Raw genomic sequence first — 21,559 nt, 5'->3', positions numbered from 1 at the left:
GCTAGACCACACCCTTACAAACGGCGTGGCACGATAACCACAAGCATCTCATGGGGCGGGCGTTATCCTGACTATATGGTGAAAGGGGTGGTTGGCGCCCGAATATGTAAACATCTCTTGGATCCCTCTATACAGATGGGAAGTCGTGATGTTGGCTGTGAACTATTCGCCCGAGTCTACGCAGCAGGAGGCTTTCTTTGTATACAAGAATGACCAGAATCACCAGACTAGCCAGAGTGGAATGTCTCCCACCCAGAAATATCTGGGGCGACCTACACGCCTCGCCGATATTGACTACCTGACCTTTCTACCTTTTTTCGGGGCTTGCATCTGATCTTGAATCGACCAAAGCCTCGGCATCGCGCACGTGGCGATGTCATCTAATTAATTTCCAATCTACCGTTTGGACCCTAATGCGGAAGATGATGCTTGTGTTGATACTTTTGGGCGGGGATCCGTCTCCCATTCCAGGCTCAGTATAGCAGGGGCGTTTCTCAAAAGCTTTCGCTCCTCATGCTGCTGTTCGCAGAGTACGGTAATGGGCGACGTTGAAGAATCGTCTCACACATATCTACTCAAGGCATCATGGCCTCGCTCTCAACCTCATGTCAGCTTTGATTATCTCACCTCTCACATCTCGCCTCTCGCATATACTACACCAAACGTATCCACGACAAACCTACTCACTCATTTCTCAATTCCACCTTCATCCTCTATCCCCGAAGAAACTCATATATGAAGCACCACAGTCAGAGACCTGAACGAGGTAGAATCGGCAACCAAAAGCCCGATCCTCGTATCAGAGCCTCAACCGACGCTGTCTTTGGTCTATTCCTCCCGACTACTAATAAACGGACACCTATAATCGCCGATCAATTATTCCCATGGAGGCAAGCCAATAAGCCCCAACTATCTCAGGCGAGAAGCCATTCTATCATTACTCAGCTCAGTCGGCATCAAGATAGATTTCAAAAAACCCATCTTCATACCGCTCTGCTGTTTTGCAAGACGCACAAACGAAAAAGGCCGCAGCCCCGGCCCGGCCGGGCTAGGCTGGTATACGTATACGCCAATCCTGCGCCCTTCCACAATATATTCTTGTCTCAGCTGAGCCGCAACAGAATCCACTGATTTGTTTCGGTATGATCGAAAATATCAATAGTCGATAAAGCGTATCCCATTCGGGGGGGGGGGAAGGGGGTCCTCATTGCACAACGCATGCTACCCCAGACATTACACTTCTTTGCCTGATAGTCAGGTCACATATCGCCGGGTGTTTTGGTTGATCTACTGGCCCAACACTGGGTTGTCCGCGTTCCGACGGGGTATTCAATCGTGCTCTGCTTCCGGTTCTGCACTTCGGCGGTATGGTGTTGAAAAGGCGCTTGGTGATTGAAAGAGATGGTGGAATTTGATGCTATCGTGTCCGCAGCATCAGGCGGACTGCGAAACGCGCTCAGAATGGCGGTTTTGATTGCGGGTATGGCCCGGTGGGGTTTTCGCTGATGAAGTGGAAGATGCCTATGTGGGGGGAAATGAATTGATCAGAATAAGGAATGAAAATGAATATTGGGACAAGAAGAAAGAAAGAAGCGAAAACCAAGAATAAAGATAAAAAGGAAAGAACGAAAAAAAAAGAAGAAGATAATGAAAGCCAAGAGGAAAACGGAAAAGCATATCAATAAAAAAAAGAAGGGAGAGAATTATTATGATCATCTCAGCACATCCAAGTGGAATAATATGCGAAGGAGAATGGGCGGGATACGAGAAGGAGGACGTTTAGCCACGGTGTATCGAAAGGTCGAGCCTCCAGCGACCCGACTACAACCTCAACATCAGAGCAATTCCGCTACTGACCCTTTCGCATGATTAAACATCAATATAGTGCCTCGATACAAGGAAAAAATCCGTCTGGGCAGACTTTCTGCGACTTCAACTTCGCGATATCAAACCGGATTGTCGCCTCAAAACTCGTTGGCTACGCCTCCGTTTCCTTCTCCGACAGAGGCAAATCGACCACAAAACATATCAGATCCGTCTGAACTTACTCCATCAATCAAGGTGCAAGGTCACGCTGCAAACCTTGGCGACGAAAGTTTCAAAGACTGAAAACAAGACACGATCTACCAGCATTTTATAAAGTGGCCAAGTCCCACTCTCTCAGTGCTCCCTGCTACTCGGTCTCTTATGAGCCCCGACTGCTCGCCCACGCAGATAAGCGACTTGTCGAGCGATTGCTTGATAACAAGGTCAGGAATTTCACATTCCTATTCTATATGGGACATAGATAGCTATGCCACGAGCGAAATGCGATCCCGACGGACAAAACATTTCTTGCAGACACATACAAGACACTCGACACCGCTCCGAGGCCATACATGTCCAAAGACTTTGGGCGACACATGGCCTGGGAAGTTGATGTGCCCCCGACTCTTCAAGCCAGATGACGCATGCTGCTGTGGAAAACTGCCGGTAATTCATCCCGAAGCTATTCGACTGCCACCAGATGTTCAACGGTCGAGCCGCCAATGGGGAATACAGCATGCGTCATGACCTCGTTGAGATCGACCCTATCCTGGGCCTGTTCCCTCGCCGAATGCTCTACCACGCTGACAAACAGCCTGTCTGCCATAATGGTGGTATTACCTTCCTCACCATGTCTCACAATGCTACGCAAGCACTTTTAATGTATCTGCCGGAGGCCATGTGAGACACAGAATAAAATTGCTCTGGGAAAGATTTAGTCACAGAATTCCCGACCTTGCATCGGATTGCCAATAAGACGTTCCTGCAAATCAACCCATCAGCGACGATACTAAGATCAAATTTGACTTCCGACTTTCAGGAAAGTTGAACCATAGTGAAATTGATGGTTCGGCAATTCCTATCCCGAATGGTTTGAATCTGGAAAGCGAAAGGATGCCCTTTTCAACTTCGGATGTGATTCAGAAGTCCTTCTTTAAGTTATGCCTTCAAAGACATCAACCTCCTGTTCTTCCACAAGGGACTTGGGCCTTCATACTATCAATGAGGATGCTCATAACAATCGTTGTTACCACGCGGGAATGGACTTGATGCAATATGCAGACCTCCTTCTAAGCAGTCTAATACGGATCAACCAAAGATCCTACTCGGCCTTAACCGCGCCACAGCCGAATGGCGTCTTGCCCTCTAAGATATACCGAACTACCAGACGATCTAGTGGACTGACGGAACGAAGCCGTGCATAATGGATCTGCGAACATTCCTCGATTTGGGAAACTCGTCAATGGATATACGTTCAATGGAGAATGGTCAGATACGCAATAATCCGATAAATTATGACAATCATCTGCCTCTGAAGCACCATCCCTCGCTTTGGCATAATTATTCTCATACTATCGTCGCTATGCCAGACAGACCACCAAACAACTGGGGTTACACTCAGCCGACACAGTCAGTATCTTGCCTGCTGGCGCAAAACTTGACTCTGTGTGGCTCTTTCTTGCTATGAGGGGAGTATTCCTCCCCACAGGCACCCATCCTGCGATACAAAAGATCGTCTTCCTCCACAATCTATCTTCCTTCCTCTGATGATGAATTTCCCAAGCGCCAGCATATTCCTCTGCTGTATCTTCACCTGCTGTATCCTCCCCCCCCGAGGCCCCATGATGGAAGTTTAACGGGTCTCAGCCCACCAGCCACAGCACGGCATGCGGTGCTCACCTCGAAAAAGCAGTTTAACTGACAACTCGTCCCGATATAATCTCCTACCACAATTCAAACGATCATGTGGGCCGAGTCCGGGATACAAAAGATGGGTGAATCCCCGCAGACCGCAGAGCAACTCCGATAGGGATCATAGAATCTGTCTTGTTTTTTTTGATACACCGTTAAAATCTCCAAGGGAGACCACCAACTTCCGCCAGCCATGCATGGCAAACTCCCTCTGGGGGGAGGGGGGCTATCAACTCTGAAATCGGAAGACCCGTTAGCCCACCGGTATCACAATCTGCCAACGGAAAGCGTCTTCTGGCGTACTCACCACCCAACACTGCAAACTCTTTAAAGGCATGGCGGTTGGAACGTGGAGCAGACGGACGCTCCAAATATTGCGCGGGATGGAGTCAACTTTGACGCGTCAGAGCAAAATAAACAATCTTCTTCTTTTCCATTGCATGCACAGGAATAAAGCCGTATGGGATGCAATGAATGCCTGTCTTGCGACTTTTCATGTAACAGCGCTAGCGGATATTCAAGCAAGTCCCTTAGCACCTCCTCGCGACGAAGTCGCTATGCTGCCGTTGGCTGTGCCATATCATACCAGTATCTGATGTAAATAATTTCCAGCTATTTATTGATCGAATTCATGTAATAGGATCAGTCCGTCTTGTGATATTATAAATTCTAACCATATTGAAACAATCTTTTGATTGCCTTTCCGTAAGCCTGATATGAATTTCCGAATAATAAGGTAGTATTGAGCGGTCTCTTCAACTGTCCTTCCCCTACCCCCAGCGACCCCCGGACCTCTCTTTATTCACTCTCCTGACACTTGACGCCTGAGCCCGCGCCCCTTCCAACTCTCCAGTCCACACGCCCGTGTCTGCCATATTGCTTTCAATTTCTTCCGACATATACCATCACCGCTATCATGATTATCCCTCGAACATCACCTGATTGGACGACGATGACGAGGAGTATTTATTTTCCCAGCCGGATCGAGCTGAAAAGTCAAGCGAGGGACTCACTCATCCAGATCTCGCGCTCCACTCTGTAAGTTGTTTAGAAGAGACAAGATTGAAGTGGGGCTTGGTCTTTCTTTTCTTTCTTTCAACTCGGGATGTACAACCCAAGTCGCCCACAATCGACATTTTCCCGTACGACAAATGTTTCAAATGAAGGTATCGCATCGCATTAGAGAGGTGAGACATAGCAAACCATCAGAAGCAGAGATAATATGCACTGACGCAGATACCACAAACAGCGCCACGCATTCGCAGATTCGTAAAACAATTTTTAAAGAGAAAGCAAAACAGGTTCATAGCATTATTCTCATACGGAATCAATAAACAGACCGAGACACCTAGTCATACTAATCACTTGTCTAGAAAACCTCGAGCGATGGCCCTGGCTCCGGCTCCGGCCCTAACTCTGGACCAGGCACCGGTATACCCTCTACCGGCTCCTGCAGAGAACGCAATTTTATATCAACCGTGACAATCTTCTTCTTTGGCGGGGCGACGGTCCAAGCACTCCAGTCAAAGCTTTCTGGCTGTGTATGGGACTGCGTTTCTGGCTCCGGGGGTGGTGTAGGCTCCTCGTATGCAGCCGGTTCTTCGGGGGGAGGAGGAGATGGGGAGCGCCGGGCTAGGGGTTGTGATACACCCCATTCACCCCATTCGCCCCGGTCATTCCTGTATTGAGCGGGTGGAGGGGGGCTTGGGGATGTGAACTGGTCGTGGCGGTCAGTCTCATAGGGATCTGCCGGGGGAGCTTCACCGGGGTATTCGTCGGGGGGAGGCGATTCAGGAGGGACGGGAGGCTCGTCTGGGGGAAATTCAACCGGCAGCTCAGCAGGAGGAGAAAGCTCATCGGGGCCAGAAGGTTCAGGAATCTCCTCCATCGTCTCCTGGAAATCCACAGCCGATGCTTGATCGGGGACCTCCTCTTCATCCGGCGCATCACAATGACTACTAGCCACTCCATATCCATTCGAAGTCGCATCGCGCAACGCAACCATCCGATCACGGAAGATCTCCAGCACAGTCTTGACCAAGAACTGGTCGAACTGCTGCTCCGTCCCGACTCCATAATTCGACACACATTCAATCAAATCTTCCTCACCGGCCTGGAAGGTGTTGATGAGTTTCTGTCGCACGAAATCCCGAAACCAAAAATCCTTATCCGGATGGTCCGCATACACGCTTCGAGCAACAGTTAGCACCTGCAGTGTTGTCACATAGTGCCCGAACCGCTGCATGTATCTCTTCGCGTGCTTCTCCAAGCCTTGAAGACCGTATATCTTCGCCGCGTGATAAGCATATACGCTTCGCTCGAACTCGCGCGTAAAAGGACAGGACCACGGGCCGGAATCGTCCGGTCTGATGGTCTCATAGGCGCCCGTGCAGAGGAAGTGGACGACCGTGTGGCCGATGTCTTCGTGGACGTTGAGGCGCATGTCGAGCGAGTTGACGGCGAAGACGGGGTACGGGCGCAGAAAGTATTCGGGGACTTTGAAACTGCTTTGGCCGATTCGCAGGGTAGCAGTGGGGGTGAGGTAGGGGCTGGATGGGTGGAAGGTGTGTTAATACGTGGAAGGATTGGTTGTCGTGGTGGGTTGGGGACAGGTTGGCTTACCTTGCCAGCGGTTGGGGATATTCTGTTATCGCTGGCTTTGGGTCATTCGGTGGACGAGCCAAAGCTAGCTTCCTGAGCTTCGCTTTCTTCTTGTTCGCCATCTTGTCGGGCCAGATGGTTGAGGCCGAGGTCGATATGTCTGATGAAAACGAGGAAGCTAGAGCCGATTGTGACTTGGAAGTGGGAGATGCTTCAACTTATAGACAGTGAGACAGCTGCTTCTACTACACACGGACATAAAAAGAACAGCTGGTGAATGGGTCTAATGTCTCGAGAGACAACTCTCCCTTGATGGCCCCGCGCGACCACGTCAGCCGCACGCGCAAGGGTGTACTTAATACAACCCGCGATGCATGAACAGGGGGGACGTCGAGGGTACTTAATTGGATGGATTGGATTGTCTGGCGTGATTTCTGAGTTGGATGCATGGTGTCGAAGCAGGAGGAGGGGAAGGAGCAAATCGCACAGGCTGGTGAGGTGGCAGACTGGGGTCTGTGGTCCGGATGATGTGGTGTTGGGCACGGACACTACCAACGGATGGTTGGCAGCCCTAGGGTGATAGGATGGGTTGTCAAATCGGACTTTTGCTACAGAGTACTAAGCATCCTATTCATTGCCCCGAAAATACCACAGTAAAGGCTATAGACATCACGAAGTCATGACTGTCCGTCTGTCCCGCATAAAGATCGACTTCAGTTCCCCGCGCGGCAAATCCCTTCCTGACTCAACAACCCTTTGAAACAATGATGATCCCATCGAATATCACCTGGTTTGACGACAACTACATCGGCTCGGAATTCCTTTTCCCCCGACGGGTCTACTTGGAAAGTCCAGAGAAAGATCCAGGAGAGCTAAAATATATATGGCAAGTGGGAGCACCAGGACAAATTTGCGGACTCACAGGCACGGGCTGCATTTATATGTTCCAGAATTCCTTGGTGGGGAACCGCCACCAAAAAGCCCTCGATCAGGGCCCAACAAGCCACGCCCGAGGCTCCCCTGAGAGGCAGGTGAGAAGTGGATCAATGGGTTCTAGGAGGCTTTATTTACTACATCATCATGGAGGGCTCCTGGGGGCAGATGTATCTTCGGTTTATCATCACCTGGACCGAGAAGAGCGTGACGAGCTCAGGGCGGCCTTGAGAAAGGCGTGGCTGTGGGTTGCCTGAAATCCGTGACGCGAATAGATGCTTACCACATACTGATATTTCTTTCTTTGACAGGGAATGTATGTCTTTCGGTGTGATCATCTTCCAGACTGGAGCGGACAATCTCTTGTGGGATAAGCCGAATCAAAGATGGTTCGCCCTTTTTCTTCCACTCCCCGTATTCCTTGCTGGGCAGATAACTGATACCTCTGATATCCTAGCTACATAGTCAATTTTGAAATCTATGGCGCACCGGAGGGAAGGGATAAGTATGGGCGAGATACCAACTACATCCAATGGAACCTGGCGCGGGTTGGGGAGGGCCGAGAATACGACGATACGTCGTCGTGGATACTGTAGTTTGCGGTGGGAAGATCACCCCTCGTCTGTTGTGTATCGTGCTTTGGATCATACATCAATCCATTCCAAACCATTCATGTTTCCACGCTATCAAGGCCAACATATAACTGCGTATCATTCACGATTCCAACACCCACTCCACAGTTTACCCCATACGTTCACGAAAAAAAGCACTACCCCCCATCAACCTCCCATAGCCACCACAACATCCGCCACACTCCTCCCCCCACCCCCTCTACAAACCGCCTCAACGTTCGCCTCCTCCCCCGCGACCCTCACCGTCCTCAACTCCCCCCTCTCATCGCGATCCGTATCGACCAACAACAGCGTGCCGTCGCGTATGGTCCGCTCATCCGCAACGAAGAACCGGTCCGTCTGGACGGCTGTCTCGCGAGCGATCTTTCGGAGTGCGAAGACGGCTGACTCGTTGGACATGCCGAGGAAGGGGGAGATGAATGGTTCGGGTGAGGGTGGGTCTGAGGATAGGGACTGGAGGGTTTGTAAGGTGAGACAGGTATCGCTGGCCAGGATGACGAGGGTGGGGTTGTAGTTGGGGTTTTTGGCATAGGCGGTTGTGAGGATTGTGGCTAGGGTCTAAAGATTTGATTGTCAGGGAAAGGGGAATAGCGAGGGGGATGGGGGACGTACGGAGAGGGGGATGCGGGCAGTGCAGATGATGCCTGTTAGGGACATTTTGCTGAGTTGAGAGAGGGATGCGAGAGAGGAAGTTTCGCGAGATGATTGATGCGCGCGAAGCAGAGTTGGGGAAGTGTTGTCCAGCCGTGGTGCCGGAAATTATTTTGACTGCCCTTTTATAGTGGTAATGGGATCAGAATCATACGGAATATTGTAGGGATGGAGATGGAATCAGAGAAGTTTGCTGCACTGTTTGATGGCTCTGTCTGGACTCTTGGGCCATCGTGTTGGCAATCGGACTCTTTGTCCCTGGATGTGAGGTGGTTTGGCTGGCATATTAATGAGGGATCTTCGTCTGCTATACAAACAATCGGCATGGGGTTTGGGGAGATATGCCTGAAAGAAATCCAAAGTTAGCGGGTTTTAGATTATCTGAGAAGGGCATGAAATTGTCTCTGTGTTGTACCGAACGCCTTGGCTGAGGTCTGGTAATATTGCGGACGGATGAAGGTGATATTCCATCTCTGCCTGTCGAGTTCAGGCTGCAAGTTAGCTGTTCTTGGATTAATGAAGCAAAAAATGGGAGATGTGGAATTAAGCATGCCAGCCTTCAGAGTGGAGAACAGGTGGGGGGTCGCGATCGGGAGATCCATTGTACCACATGAAAATCCGGTGCGATTGTACTGCCCTCTGTGGTCATCGGCTGCAAAGCAATCAACCATTCCATATTGTTGCTCCGATTGGTCTGGAAATGGCGATGGGGTCCCGTCCTCCATGGCACCTGTCCCCAGCACTGTATCTGACCCATTACGGGGTCTGTTAGCGTCGTAGCGATGGAGCCAAACCGTTGCTGAATCCTGTTAGGGCTAGCGTGGACCATCGGCGACCCAGAATCCCCTCCCGATTCGAGCATCTCAGCTCGGGGCAGTCAATCTGGCCGACACAAACTCCCGACAGATTGGCCTCCGTTATCTCCATCAGGATCAGGATCGTGATCACTGGGGGGCATGGGCCGGCCAGACTAGTGCAGCTAGCACCGGCTAGAAGATGAATAGACGAGCGGCGCAATAGCAATCCCTGCCACTGCCTCCACGTGACGTCCGGCCCCCACGCACCGACCGCGAGGCTTGAATTCGCCCTGGATGGTGACCCCCCATCACATCGAATCCAATCCCACTAGACATTCACCATGCATTCAGAGTCCACCGGGGAGCAAGCATCACGCCTGAACCGCTCCGGCCAACCGCGCCTCCGGAAGTGGGCTCCCCGAGCCCACACCGGATGCGCCACCTGCAGGTACGTAGGCCGGGATGTCCCCGGTCTGGGTCGAGATGGATAGGGGCTGCCTGCCTGACTGACCTGGCCAGGGTCCGACACGTCAGGTGCGACGAGACTAAACCGAGGTGAGTGCACAGGAAGCGGCTAAGTCCTTCCCCTGGATGGATGATTCGCGAATTGACACGTTGCATCCGGGCTAGTTGCAACAAGTGCACCTCGACTGGACGGACATGCGATGGTTACCAAACCCCGAACGCCAGAGCCCTAAACAACCGGCGGACCAAGAAACCGACAGGCCTGCAGATCATGATCATCCGGCGTCCCCCCATGGTCAGCTACGTGATGCAGATGCCGTCGGCGTGGGACTACCTGGGGGGAGAGCCCGTGGAGAACGAGAGTTTCCACTTCTTCCGGTCGGTGACGACCATCAACCTGGCGGGGCTTTTCGACTTTGGCTTCTGGTCGTATCGCCTGCTGCAGATGTCGCACCAGTACCCGGCTCTGTGGCACGCCATCGCCGCCCTGGCCTGGCTGCACCGCGACTTCGCCACGGACAACACCCCCATGACTGTCTCCCGCACGCGCGACGCCCAGAAGGCCGCCTTTGCCCTGAAACAGTACAACAAATCCATGAAATCGATGCGAGAGCTGATGTCCCGCGCGCATCTGACCCGCGTCGACAAGCTCGCCATCCTGAGCACCTGCATCATGTACATCGGGGTGGCCATCCTGCAGAGCTACCACCACCAGGCCTTCCAGCACATCGGCAGCGTCATCAAGCTCTTCCACCACTGGAAACTGGGCATCCAAGTCGACGAAGACGATATCGAAATGGGGATGATGACCGCCTGCATCACCCAGCTGGACAGCCTCGCCCGGCCGCACCTCCCCAGTAAGCAGCCGGCCATCCCCTGGACCGACAACACCATCACCCTGATCCCCAGCGACCGCCCTTTCCGCTCCCTCCCGGAAGCCTACGTGTCGCTGGAAGTGCATTTCAACCGCATGATCCAATTCTTCACTTCCCTCCAAAACCCATCCACCGACCTCTCCCGCCCGGAACAAATCAGCCACGCCCTATCCATCAAACAAACATGCCTCGACGACTTCGCGCACTGGGACCGTCGCATCGCCGGGTACCTCGCCATCGCACCGCACGAGAAGGACAACAAAGCCCTCAACCTGCTGTACCTCCGCCGCAGCCTCGCGCGAATCTCCCTCTCGCTCGACGCCTCCAAAGGCGAGCTCGCCTACGACGAGTTTCTCCCCGACTACACCAACATGGTAGCCCTAGCCGCGCGCATCGTCGACGCCCCATCCCCATCCCCATCCCCATCCCCATCCCCATCCCCATCCCCATCCCCATCCCCATCCCCATCCTTATCTTTACCCCCGCCACCCCACCCCCCCAATCCGGCCGATTCTTCTGCCTCACCACCACCGTCGTCGAACCGCTCTTCTTCATCGCCACCCGCTGCCGCGAACCATCCATCCAGCAGGCCGCCCTATCCCTACTCCGGCAGTACCCGCGTCGCGAATGCGCCTGCGAGAGCCAGGTCGCGCTGCACACCGCGGAGGCGCTAACAAGCCTAGAAAGACGGACATGTTCCGCCGCACCTCCGGGGTCGTGCTCCATTGGACCATGGGTCTGTGCGAATCATCGCGTCGCGAGGCTGGAGTTGGAGAACCATACTGATCATGAGATTCATGCGCATGCGTGGACTGGGGAGGATTTGGCGAGGGGGTGGCCCGGGACAACGTTTCGGGTTCATTTGTGGTGATTGTGGTTGTGTTTGTAGGTTGTATTGGGTGGTTGGTTGGTGGGGGTGTTTTGTTAAGGGGGGAAGAAAAGCCGGGGAGGGGGGGGAGGGTGTGTATATATATATACATGGAAGATGAGATGGGCGTGGATAAATATGACTCATGACTCATGCATGACTTACGCTCTTTTCAGGTGGAGGGGTATGTGATTTTTTTTCAGTTGAGCTTGTTTGTATTTTCTGTGTCTTGGTTTGGCACAATGTCCATATGAATTTTGAATTCTGTCTATATAAATATCCTTATCATGTCAAATCCAACCATCAATGATCACCGACCGCGAGAGACCCGCCGGATATGTGCCTATCTAAGCTAAACCCATTCCATCTAGCTGTTTATCAGCCACTCCAATCAAAGTGGAGAGACTATCTGGGGCTGTCCGACGTATCCGTGGCCCGTGCTACTGCTGTCATCGCACAGTCCCACCCACCCATCTGTCCGACTCCGACGATATGATCCAGGCGATGTTCGATCCGGCGTCCGGTCTGCTTCCCGCATTCTGCTGGATTGGCAGTCCGTGACAGAGCTTTGGCGACAGAGCTTGTTTGAGATACTCAGGGCTTAAAGACAAATAAATCTCCTCTACAAGTCTTGGCGAAATCGGCCATTCCAGCCAAAATGAAGAAACGATTTCAAACAGCAACATGGGAGACTAGTAAATCTATCCCAACGCTCAACCCTCTGTCCCCACAGAATCACAATAAACCACCATACCACCCAGCGACAGCAACAACAACAACACAACAACCCTACAACCATCCCCACCTCTAGCAAGACAAGCAACCCAGTCCAACCCATCAAACAAACGTCGCCATCTCCACGACCCCAAACCCCACCACCTCTCTCCCCGCCATCCACCCCTCGACCACCACAAACCCCTCATACGCCGTATCCCCCCTCCCCACCCCGACCATCTCCTGATCCTCCACCCCCCCCGGGATCCTCACCCTCAACCGCCCACCACCAGTGCCCGCCCATTCAACATCCCACTCAAGCGGATACACCACCCCAGTCCTCTTCGACCTCCACACCCTCTCCATATTCGCGACACACTCCACCGCCAAAACCTCCGTCCGCCCACCACGCCCACCGACCCTCACCGTCGCGAACCGATCCCGTCTCCACGGCTCCGCATTATCAACCACCCAGATACTCGCCTTCGTGGCCGTGGCCGGAGCCGTAGCCGAGGCATCACCCTCGCCCTCGCCCTCGCCCTCGCCCCCGAAATGAAAATGCAGTCCAAACCACGTCCAGTTCCCCGAGCCGGGCATCCCGCGCCCCCATTGCCGATCATACCAGGTCACAGAGCGCTCAGGGATGATGGTTACGGTTTCCCGTCCGACACCGCCACTATCACCGCCACCCCCACCATCGAGAACAAGGGACCCTGTCGTGCGACAGCCCGGAAGGGCCCATTCGTGCGTGGGGCCGTCGCCGTATGTGAATGACCCGGTGCCGCCGTTGATCAAGGCAGGGGTGGTGGCTTCGAAGGTCACGTTGAATGTGACGTTGGGGTGCGAGGTCCATGTTTGCATGGTGGTGAGTTTGTCGGGGGTGAGGGAGACGAAGCCGTATGAGGAACCGGAATCAGAATCGGAATTGGAGTCATAATCAGACCCCGGGTCGGGGGCAGTGGTGGTGAGGTTCAGGTTGGTGAGTTGGGTGGAGGTGATGGTGGTGTGGGAGACGTAGGAGTGGTAGTTTGGCGTACTCGTGTTGGTTAGGTCGAGGATTGAGGCGCAGTAGAATGCTGGGTTGGGTGAGGAGGAGGGTGAGGGTGAGAGGGTGATTACGATGTGTGAGAGTAGCAGGTACTGGTGCCCGTTGGTGGCGGTGATGTGCGAGCTTGTCCAGTAGGAGCTTGTACCGATCGAAGGGGTGGAGAGGGTTTGGGACCAGGGGATGTCGTAGAGGGTTGGGAGACGCGGCTGGGATGGTTAAATTAACTAGTTAGTGAGTGGTGGGTTCTATTCTTGTCGGGGAAGGGGTGGTAACAGGGTTAATATGTAAGGTTAGGTTAGGGTACCACTCACGTCTATCACTTCCTCCGATGTATCGGGCGTGAACATGAAGGCATCGCCGCCCAGGGCGATTCCTAGTAGTGCCAAGCAGAAGATGAAGCTGATCATGGTGAACGGTAGATGATTGACAACTGGTGAGTTGCCTGGCCTAGGTCCTGGAACATCGGGATTATCGTGGAAGAATATAGATGATCGATATCCCGGTTCATGGCTGCGAGCATAAGTACGACCGTGGTACAGCGCTATATCAGCGGACATGCCACATGTTCGAGGCGGCCATGTGAGGGTTGCTTAAGATCCTGTGTAAACGGAGCATCCGGGTCTCACAACACAGTACCCCTAAAGAAGGCTAACCCCCCGGTCTTCCTAGGAAGGCATGACGGGATGTAAAATGTCAAGCATACTCACCGCGGTCAAGTGACACCATCCATGCCCTGGCAAGAATCCTGGCAAATCAAGCATATGATCTCTCGCAGCCCATGACACATTTTCTGTGTTCAAGTATCCAAGAGGCAATCAACCTAGCACATCATCCCCGTGCCATCTTCCAGGATCTCCGCCAGAGCATATGCTTGCTGAATACCGCTCATCCTCCCCATATAGCGACAGCGATCAATGATCCAGTCCCGCTGGCTCTGCGATTGAGTGACCTGTCCTGCATTCAGCAGTGGCCAGAAAAATTGATATATTCCAGCGGTTGTGGGTATAGCGCTAGACTGGTTGTTACCGTAGCTTATCTCGTTTTCCCGGGCCTTAGGCTGTTGCTGCGTCCCGTCAGATAGAAGTGGCAGATAGTCACAGTATTGCGGCATCGAGGCGCAAATCTCCGAAGTGAGATGTTGTAATGTTAGCCTGCATTGCTCATATTGCTGTGCATCTGCTGGGGAGAAGGAATCCGGTGACGTAGCAAGGATGGTCTCCAGTTGGGATTTGATCTCGCTATGCAGGACTATGCGACACGAATGCACATGGTTCCACGCAGCTGCCGCCCACAGATCGGGGTAGACATGGTAATAGGTGTCCCAGACAAGGTCACTCTTCTCTGCGGCCGAGAGCGTCTGAAACGGCATCTTTGCGACCATGTCACCTTCCAGGCAGAGGAGCTCAGCATCTATCGCCCCAGCGGCTTGGATTATATTCCCAGGGTCACAGAGGACCGCTTCCCTAATATCCGCACGAAAACCAGCCAGCTTGATCATCACATCCGATAATCTCCACGCCGGTTCACCCGTATCCATGTATCCCGCAGAGACAAGATGAAGATCCATCAGTCCCGCAGGGACCCGAAGTGAATGAATCAAACAGCTCAGCGTAAGACACAGCGACGTCTGCCGGAAGAGCTGCAATCCGCGACGAGACCGAACCAAGCCCCTGTCTCGGAGAGCTAGGATCGTCATTGCGCCTTTCAGATGCGCCTCTCTATGGGGCAGTGACGCTTTGGTTTCGCATGTGAGACCCTCGTAGGTGTTGAGAAGTAACACGGAGATGAGCGTGTTATCCTCTACTGCTTTTTCATGACATGATAGGGCGTCTTTCATGTACCGAAGAGAGTATACATACTGACGCCGGGCTGCGTCGAGGAGTTCAGGGTACTGGAATTTATACGCATACGCGGCGAGGGCAACGGCAGTCAAGCTTGTCACGACTTGCGTGTCGGTCGTGATCTCGTGGCTGAATGCAGGTAAGTATTCGTAGTGGCCGCGGATGACACCATTCTCCTGGAAGGTGTGTGTCTGGAGGAAGAAATCGATCGCTCGACATTGTACAGGTTGTATGATCTGTTTTGGAAGCTTGCAGAGAGACAACTCATGGACTTTGGTCCCGTGAGTGTCGGTGAGGTTAGATTTGATGGTAGTGGCCGGTAGGGACGATTTGGAGTCTCTTGTTGGCTGATATTGAAACATCCGGTCCACCGAATCAGCATATTGGGGACACTTCCAGCCCGCTTTCACGCACTGACTACATGCCGGAAGCTTCTGATCACACTGTTCATATTAGCTCAGTGGAAACCAGGATGGTTCGTCGATAACTACCTTGATCTTTCGCTTCCGACAGACCTGGCATCCTTTCGACAATCTTCCATGACGGACCATTTCGGAATCATGTGTCGGCACGGTCCACGCCCACTGAAACTGGAATTATCAATAGTCACAGCACAGCGGAAAGAACGGCAAGATATTAACTTTGGATCAATGAAATTGAATCAAAGGGAAGTGAGATGGAGGAGAAATAATCCCCGGCAGCTGACGGCCCAGTCAGTCAGCGCTAGCCCCTTTTGGAAGGTATTGCGGCCCGGCCAATAGCAGGGCTCCGCGCGGGCCAGCCCTGGATTCACTCCTCGTGTTGCTCCCAATTACCCCCCCAGCCAGTGTTGAGAGATAGCTGTTGTTGAGACATTTATGGAGGATGCCGTGTGTGGATTTCCAATCCTGACTGACCCAAGCCCACCGGAATATTCACCATCGCGGGTCAGTTGGATGATTCTCAGCAATATATAACCATGACTTCCACCTACTTATGCTACGCTTCTCTCCCACCACTCCAAAACCCCAAAAAAACTCATCGCGAACATTTTGCCTTGAAAGCTCTGTTTCCCTTGCCTCAACACAAGGTCTAAAGCTCATCATAATTTCTCTTCATACCAATTCAAAATGACAACCGATACGAAGATCCTCGTCGTGTTCGGTGCCACCGGCAAACAAGGCGGCTCCGTCGCCCAAACCATGTTGAAAGATCCAGTTGCTTCCGCGCAGTTCACGATCCGGGCAGTTACTAGAGACCCGTCCAAGCCAGCTGCATTGGCTCTCGCTCAGCAAGGCGCGGAGATAGTCAAGGTGAGCCCCAGTTGAACCATAGTTATCGCAGTCACTAATACCAATGCGACAGGCTGACATGGAGGATAAGGATTCTCTTCGACTTGCCTTCAGCAATGCCTACGCTGTCTATGCGCTCACCAATTTCATGGAAAGCTTTGATGCCGCTGCAGAGACGAGACAGGGCAAGAATGTTGCCGATGTTGCCAAGGTGAGGCGATCGAAGCCATCGCGACAGCGAGTATTAACGCAACTAGGAACTCGATGTCAAGCACCTTGTCTGGAGCAGTCTTCCACACGTTTCGAAGCGTAAGCACATCCCTCAGATCATTACAAACACAGTTTGCTTATAATAAACTAGTTTCCAACAACAAATTCACCGGAGTCGTCCACTTCGACGGCAAAGCCTACGTTGACGAGTACATCCGCTCCCTATCAATCCCATACACCATCATCCATGTAGCCGTCTACACCTCAGTGGTCTGTGAACAGCTGGCACTATTGCCCACGACACCTCCCAGCTATGGATTGTTCTTCCCCGAACCAGCCACCGTCAACACGAACATCCCTTTGATCGACCCATCGGCTGACCTGGGCAAATTCGTCAAAGGCATCCTTCTCAACCCGGAGGCGTCACTTGGCCAACAGTTCAATATTGGGGAGAAGTTCTATACCGTCCAAGAGATCATTGACGCTGCAAAGAACCTTGGTGTCGAGATAAGCTTCAAGACTTTGGACAGAGATATCTACAAGGCCGGACTTGCGGAACAAGCTCTGCCTGAGTTCTTCCAGGAGGATATGACACAGATGGTGCAGTTTTTGTCCGAGTATGGGTTTTTTGGTGGCGCGGGGATCGAGGAGGCCAAGAAGGTATGCCCTTGTCCCTAGAGTGGCTTTTTCTCGCCCGCAGTATCATAGATCCTTTATGTGTGTATCACTGACGCTCCTAATTGACATAGTTCCTGACCGGACCCTTGGTTACCCTCGAGGAATCGCTCAAGAGTAACCCGAGCTTCGCTGCGCTGCAGAAGGCGTAGCTGGGAGGTGATATAACCTGCCTTTGAATGGCCCTTTTTCCTTTTGAGAAGATTATGCGGCTCTCTTTGTTTCCCACAGGTAGCGAGATTATCTGCCATAATGGCAGAGAGATGAAACATTCAACACGAGTGATATATACGTCTAAAGCATAGCCTCATATAATACTGCAACCTTTCCACGCCAATTTACTTACCACTTCCACCCACTTTCTCCCTCGCAGCCACCCTCTTACTCCGCCGTCGATACTCAGTCGCCCTCCGGCAAGCAACACACTGCCCCTCACCATCAAAATAATGCTCATCCCTAGAAACCGTCAGCATAAAACACCTATCACACCCCCCAATTAAGGAAAAGCTCACATCTCAACCTCACAATCATGCTGTACCCCCTCATCGCACCCATCACAACACGGAATCCGATACGTACAATCCCACAACGCCCCGTAAAAACCGCCCACTCATGATAGAGGCTCGTCCTGAAGACCTGCTTCCCACTCCCACTCCCACTCCCACTCCCAGCCCCATCACCCCCTCTCCAACTCGACTCCAATCCCAATCATTCCTCACCGACACCCTCTGCACACTCACCTCCTCTCCAACCTCATTCTTCTCAACAAACACCCACCCCTTCCCCTCCAGGCCATCCTCCTCCCACTCGACCGGCCAATCCTCCATCACCGTCTCCATAGCCGGCGAGACATCCAAATCAAACTTGACAACCCACAGCCCCTTCCCCAGCACATCCTCCCAACACCCACACCCCTCCGGCACAACCAGCACCCAACTCCGATACCGTGAGCGACAGAGATCCCGTTCCGTCCAGTACTTCGCCGCCGCACACCACGTCGGCACAATATGCGGCAGGGGCTCTTTCCCACGTAACTTCGCGATCGCCTGCGCCCTGACCTCCTCAATCTCCTCCTCCTCCTCCTCCCCCCCGCACCTCCCCCTCCAACCCCCCAAATCTAACCCTAACATCCTCCTCCCCAACAGCCTCAACCATCTCCCTCTTCACCCGTGCCCTAAACTCCTTCTCCAACCGATGATGCTCCACACACCCCCCCACACGCCCCATCGGCGTAGAATAAACATCCACCCGCGGCCAATAATTGCGCGCATTGCCCCACCCGCTAATCGCATGACTCGCCAGCAACTTCCGGCCAATTTCCTCTGCGGTGACGGTGAACCCGGAGAGGGTGTATAGCTGGATCCCCAGCTTGCGGATCACGGAGGTGTCGTGGCAGGAGGTGGGCGGGCCGTCGACTACCGTGTAGGGGGTGTTGGTGTGGTCGTGGAATTGGTGCGTGGTTTGCAGGGCACGACGGGGCGCGCGGGAGGAGGCTTTTCGGGCGGTTTGGGCGGTGCGTGCCATTTTTGTTGTGAGGGAATTATGGTGGTATGGAGGGGAGGGAAGGGAGGAAGGGGTGCGGAGTGGAGGGCTATTTATGGATGATGGATGGTGGGTAAATAATGCAGGGTCTGCGGGTCGGGGTGGGTCTGGGGTCTAGGCAGAAATCAGGCAGCAGGTTGGAGTTGGGGATGATGATACAGCCCCACAGTGTCGATGTCAGAGGGCTATTAACTTTAATGTTTTCGATTATTCTCAGCTGAGATAATACAGGACTATGGAGATATATTCAACAGGATATACTTGTATGTTTTCCAAAGGAATCAAAATTCCTGATTTCGGGCAAGGCTACGTGGTCTGTTACGAGGAAGGGGTGACTTTGGGTGGGTAGGGAGGCAAGTGTGTATGTACACTGTGCTTCCACACATTTCACTATACTGGGTACTTTTAAAGTCGTTGCCATACCTGCTCCTTAGACTGATATATCATATTTGTGAGCCCATAGATGTATACAATTATGAGTTAAAAGTGTATTAAGCCTCGTTTGATACCAAATCCCGCATCTTTTGCACCTCCGGAAGGCCCCATCTTTGCATCCACTCACACCCCACTACCTCTTCGATCGTCGCCCTTTCGCCCGGTTCAAGTACCAGCATCGACCTCATCATCTTCTGGAATGCCCCTCTCTCCTCCGGTGAGAAGGTGTCAAAATTTCTTGCGTTCCTTGTGGCTCCTCAATATACCCCTTGAATCGCTGATCCCAATCTCTGACATCATTACTATAGAACTGAAGCAGGCTTTCTTTCACATTCTTACATCCATGCTCATCAAACCAATTGCCTCTTTCCTCCCACCTACTCCACCACCGCTCAGGAAGCCTTCCCAGCATCTCAACATGTTCAATCGTCACCTCATCCAACGTGACAGGGAACGCCTCAAACGGCAGATTATCCCCAAAGATATCCCAGATCGTGCACGCCAGTGTTCAAATGTCTCCGGGGCAAGAAAGAGGCTGATCCGATCCTCCGGGCTCAGCGAAGCGAAATCCGGTGGTGCAAGTAAGAGCGGCGTGTGGGCTGTGAACCTATCTGTTTCACAGGGATAGAATAATTCTCCAAAATCTGCAATCCGGATTTTGGAGTCCGCCAGGGTTATTTCATCGCCACCAAGGCCGAGCCATGCGGGGATGATCAGTTCTGATGGCACTCCAGGGTCAAGAGGAGCACCGTCTTGGCGGATGACTTGCTGCTTCTCGGGCTCGCCTGCTCGCGTCCGCAGTTGCTCGAAAGTCATGTCTTGCATGTCGAGCGGCAAACGGAGAAGAATATTCGCAAGATGAAGATCTGTTGGCAGCGTCAGATTAACTAGCCCATCCTTGACTGGATCACGTGATGAAAGAAGATTTTCAACACACCACCGCGGACAATTCCTTGAGAATGAATAAAGTGCATACCGAGAATTACCTGCGCAGCAATTGACCGAGCAGCAGGAAGACGAACGAGCTGATGATACGCCGCGTCCTTCGCCTCGTGGAGATTAACCCTAGCGACATCCGTAACCAAGCAGCGATGAGTACCATTGGGCCCCGAGAATGTGAAAGAATCGAGTAGTTTCTGCACAATGCGCTTTCCAGGAAACTCGTACTCAGCCTGAGCTAGCCGCGAAAGAGTGGAGAGTTCGTGCGTTCGCTCGGCCGATTCAGCGGTAGAAACCTTGAGGGCTACCAGCCGTTTTTGAATTCGATCTTCTGCCAACCAGGTCGTCGCGGAGCGACCAAACCCGAGTTTGTGGGCGATGACATATCGACCGGCATTGAGCTCATCGCCCAGTTGAATGGGATGATAACCCCCTGGAACATAGAAGTCTATGCGCTCCACTTCCTCCATAAACTCGTACCTGACTTTGCTGGGTTCCATGCGTGTTGCTATACCTCTGTGCGGTGGTGAGATGGAAAGCTGACATTGTCGAAGGGTTAGTCCGGGGACCGAGGATCTGATTTGATGGAGCTGGGAAAATAGGCCCCTGGGACGATTAGCCATGTTGGGAAGGAATAAGAAGGGAAAGAAGAAGAAAGACGTGTTTGTTTCGAGTGAAGAGAGGCTGGGAAGATTAGGTAAGCCCTTTCAAGACTCCGTTCCCCTTCGAGGGCGAAAATTATGACAGACCGGATAAAAACAATAAGAAGAAAGACAGGAGGCTGTGTTTTAAGAGAGAGAGAACAGAGCTCAGCCCCATAGCCTGGGTGAATTGTGTCAACGCGATAATCCTACCCGACGAACTACGGTCTCTATAACCGACTTCGATAGTAAGGCGACAAATCCTATACTGTCATCCGGGGCCGGAGTCGCTGCAGAAACAGAAATGGTCCCTGGGGCAAGAGCGAATATTGAAGTTGACTTGACGAATCGCCATCTCATGAGCTTCATTTGAAACAAAGCGGCCTCTGGTATATCGAAAAAAGTCGGGGTCTCTGTTCCAATCTGTATGGAGTGACCGGCTCAGCTTCGTCCCCGATTGACCGGTGGAAGGCGACGAGGGCATTCTTTCTTGCTTGGTTAATCGAGAAGCAAGTTTTCGAATCATGATATGGGGAGCCTAGGATGACTATCGGACGATCTAGTAGCAAGATGTTTTGGCGGAATTCAAAACAAGGGGAATGAGGGGAGAAACGCGATGGGTTGTTGGGGGGAGTACGGCCGGCAATAGCGGCCATCCTGCAAATGTATTGAAGTGCTTTTATTGCTTAGTCTACTATATTTTT

The 21,559-nt window shown here is 52.5% G+C and overlaps 10 protein-coding genes across 10 annotated transcripts; 4 read left to right on the top strand and 6 right to left on the bottom strand.

The window, feature by feature from the left end:
* Positions 1-2,378: 2,378 nt before the first annotated feature.
* Positions 2,379-2,710, top strand: BO70DRAFT_396435 (uncharacterized protein; the record flags this gene model as incomplete). Its single annotated transcript, XM_025546622.1, has 2 exons — positions 2,379-2,420; positions 2,507-2,710. The coding sequence occupies 2 exons, from the start codon at positions 2,379-2,381 to the stop codon at positions 2,708-2,710; spliced, it is 246 nt and encodes an 81-aa protein (XP_025399404.1).
* A 2,222-nt stretch (positions 2,711-4,932) lies between these two features.
* On the bottom strand, positions 4,933-6,642 carry BO70DRAFT_379656 (uncharacterized protein). Its single transcript, XM_025545362.1, has 2 exons — positions 6,340-6,642; positions 4,933-6,266 (listed from the first exon to the last, which is right to left on the bottom strand). The coding sequence occupies exons 1-2, from the start codon at positions 6,438-6,440 to the stop codon at positions 5,087-5,089; spliced, it is 1,281 nt and encodes a 426-aa protein (XP_025399403.1). The 5' UTR covers positions 6,441-6,642; the 3' UTR covers positions 4,933-5,086.
* A 346-nt stretch (positions 6,643-6,988) lies between these two features.
* Positions 6,989-7,931, top strand: BO70DRAFT_362055 (uncharacterized protein). Its single transcript, XM_025543197.1, has 3 exons — positions 6,989-7,495; positions 7,563-7,640; positions 7,709-7,931. Exons 1-3 carry the CDS (start codon positions 7,083-7,085, stop codon positions 7,845-7,847), a joined length of 630 nt encoding a protein of 209 aa, XP_025399402.1. The 5' UTR covers positions 6,989-7,082; the 3' UTR covers positions 7,848-7,931.
* Positions 7,932-8,030: 99 nt separating this feature from the next.
* Positions 8,031-8,906, bottom strand: BO70DRAFT_405378 (uncharacterized protein; the record flags this gene model as incomplete). Its single annotated transcript, XM_025547114.1, has 2 exons — positions 8,496-8,906; positions 8,031-8,441 (listed from the first exon to the last, which is right to left on the bottom strand). The coding sequence occupies exons 1-2, from the start codon at positions 8,538-8,540 to the stop codon at positions 8,031-8,033; spliced, it is 456 nt and encodes a 151-aa protein (XP_025399401.1). The 5' UTR covers positions 8,541-8,906.
* Positions 8,907-9,671: 765 nt separating this feature from the next.
* Positions 9,672-11,584, top strand: BO70DRAFT_387242 (uncharacterized protein; the record flags this gene model as incomplete). Its single annotated transcript, XM_025545899.1, has 4 exons — positions 9,672-9,779; positions 9,962-9,999; positions 10,057-11,066; positions 11,258-11,584. Coding segments are annotated over 4 exons (1,441 nt in total), but the record flags the coding sequence as incomplete, so codon positions are not given.
* A 792-nt stretch (positions 11,585-12,376) lies between these two features.
* On the bottom strand, positions 12,377-13,708 carry BO70DRAFT_352750 (uncharacterized protein; the record flags this gene model as incomplete). The annotated part of the gene is made up of 2 exons (XM_025541806.1): positions 12,377-13,507; positions 13,613-13,708. 2 exons carry the CDS (start codon positions 13,706-13,708, stop codon positions 12,377-12,379), a joined length of 1,227 nt encoding a protein of 408 aa, XP_025399399.1.
* A 413-nt stretch (positions 13,709-14,121) lies between these two features.
* Positions 14,122-15,693, bottom strand: BO70DRAFT_396430 (Zn(II)2Cys6 transcription factor domain-containing protein; the record flags this gene model as incomplete). Its single annotated transcript, XM_025546621.1, has 2 exons — positions 14,122-15,585; positions 15,634-15,693. 2 exons carry the CDS (start codon positions 15,691-15,693, stop codon positions 14,122-14,124), a joined length of 1,524 nt encoding a protein of 507 aa, XP_025399398.1.
* Positions 15,694-16,021: 328 nt separating this feature from the next.
* BO70DRAFT_362053 (NmrA/HSCARG family protein) lies at positions 16,022-17,620 on the top strand. The gene is made up of 5 exons (XM_025543196.1): positions 16,022-16,434; positions 16,487-16,624; positions 16,671-16,722; positions 16,775-17,283; positions 17,373-17,620. The coding sequence occupies exons 1-5, from the start codon at positions 16,252-16,254 to the stop codon at positions 17,448-17,450; spliced, it is 960 nt and encodes a 319-aa protein (XP_025399397.1). The 5' UTR covers positions 16,022-16,251; the 3' UTR covers positions 17,451-17,620.
* Positions 17,600-18,843, bottom strand: BO70DRAFT_429196 (uncharacterized protein). The gene is made up of 4 exons (XM_025548051.1): positions 18,421-18,843; positions 18,039-18,344; positions 17,811-17,962; positions 17,600-17,754 (listed from the first exon to the last, which is right to left on the bottom strand). The coding sequence occupies exons 1-3, from the start codon at positions 18,820-18,822 to the stop codon at positions 17,909-17,911; spliced, it is 762 nt and encodes a 253-aa protein (XP_025399396.1). The 5' UTR covers positions 18,823-18,843; the 3' UTR covers positions 17,600-17,754; positions 17,811-17,908.
* Positions 18,844-19,428: 585 nt separating this feature from the next.
* Positions 19,429-20,881, bottom strand: BO70DRAFT_362052 (uncharacterized protein). Its single transcript, XM_025543195.1, has 2 exons — positions 20,252-20,881; positions 19,429-20,141 (listed from the first exon to the last, which is right to left on the bottom strand). Exons 1-2 carry the CDS (start codon positions 20,835-20,837, stop codon positions 19,705-19,707), a joined length of 1,023 nt encoding a protein of 340 aa, XP_025399395.1. The 5' UTR covers positions 20,838-20,881; the 3' UTR covers positions 19,429-19,704.
* Between the last annotated feature and the right edge of the window lie 678 nt (positions 20,882-21,559).

The sequence above is a fragment of the Aspergillus heteromorphus genome (assembly GCF_003184545.1).
Source record: "Aspergillus heteromorphus CBS 117.55 chromosome Unknown BO70scaffold_12, whole genome shotgun sequence".
NCBI classification, from domain to species: Eukaryota; Fungi; Ascomycota; class Eurotiomycetes; order Eurotiales; family Aspergillaceae; genus Aspergillus; species Aspergillus heteromorphus.
Note: the sequence above shows the minus strand (reverse complement) of the source record. Positions and strands in the feature narration are given on the sequence as shown.

Bases quoted from the DNA above. Each gene is read 5' to 3' on its own strand.
- BO70DRAFT_362053 (XM_025543196.1), top strand. From the start codon at position 16,252: ATGACAACCGATACGAAGATCCTCGTCGTGTTCGGTGCCACCGGCAAA. The intron at 16,723-16,774 runs GTAAGCACATCC...ATAATAAACTAG, and splicing joins TCTTCCACACGTTTCGAAGC to TTTCCAACAACAAATTCACC. The intron at 17,284-17,372 runs GTATGCCCTTGT...TAATTGACATAG, and splicing joins GGATCGAGGAGGCCAAGAAG to TTCCTGACCGGACCCTTGGT.
- BO70DRAFT_429196 (XM_025548051.1), bottom strand. From the start codon at position 18,822: ATGGCACGCACCGCCCAAACCGCCCGAAAAGCCTCCTCCCGCGCGCCC. The intron at 18,345-18,420 runs GTTAGATTTGGG...GTCAGGGCGCAG, and splicing joins TTGGGGAGGAGGATGTTAGG to GCGATCGCGAAGTTACGTGG. The intron at 17,963-18,038 runs GTGAGTGTGCAG...TGGGGCTGGGAG, and splicing joins AGAATGAGGTTGGAGAGGAG to TGGGAGTGGGAGTGGGAGTG.
- BO70DRAFT_362052 (XM_025543195.1), bottom strand. From the start codon at position 20,837: ATGGCTAATCGTCCCAGGGGCCTATTTTCCCAGCTCCATCAAATCAGA. The intron at 20,142-20,251 runs GTATGCACTTTA...CGCTGCCAACAG, and splicing joins TGCTGCGCAGGTAATTCTCG to ATCTTCATCTTGCGAATATT.
- BO70DRAFT_379656 (XM_025545362.1), bottom strand. From the start codon at position 6,440: ATGGCGAACAAGAAGAAAGCGAAGCTCAGGAAGCTAGCTTTGGCTCGT. The intron at 6,267-6,339 runs GTAAGCCAACCT...CCACCCATCCAG, and splicing joins TATCCCCAACCGCTGGCAAG to CCCCTACCTCACCCCCACTG.
- BO70DRAFT_362055 (XM_025543197.1), top strand. From the start codon at position 7,083: ATGATGATCCCATCGAATATCACCTGGTTTGACGACAACTACATCGGC. The intron at 7,496-7,562 runs GTGGGTTGCCTG...TTTCTTTGACAG, and splicing joins GCCTTGAGAAAGGCGTGGCT to GGAATGTATGTCTTTCGGTG. The intron at 7,641-7,708 runs GTTCGCCCTTTT...CTGATATCCTAG, and splicing joins GATAAGCCGAATCAAAGATG to CTACATAGTCAATTTTGAAA.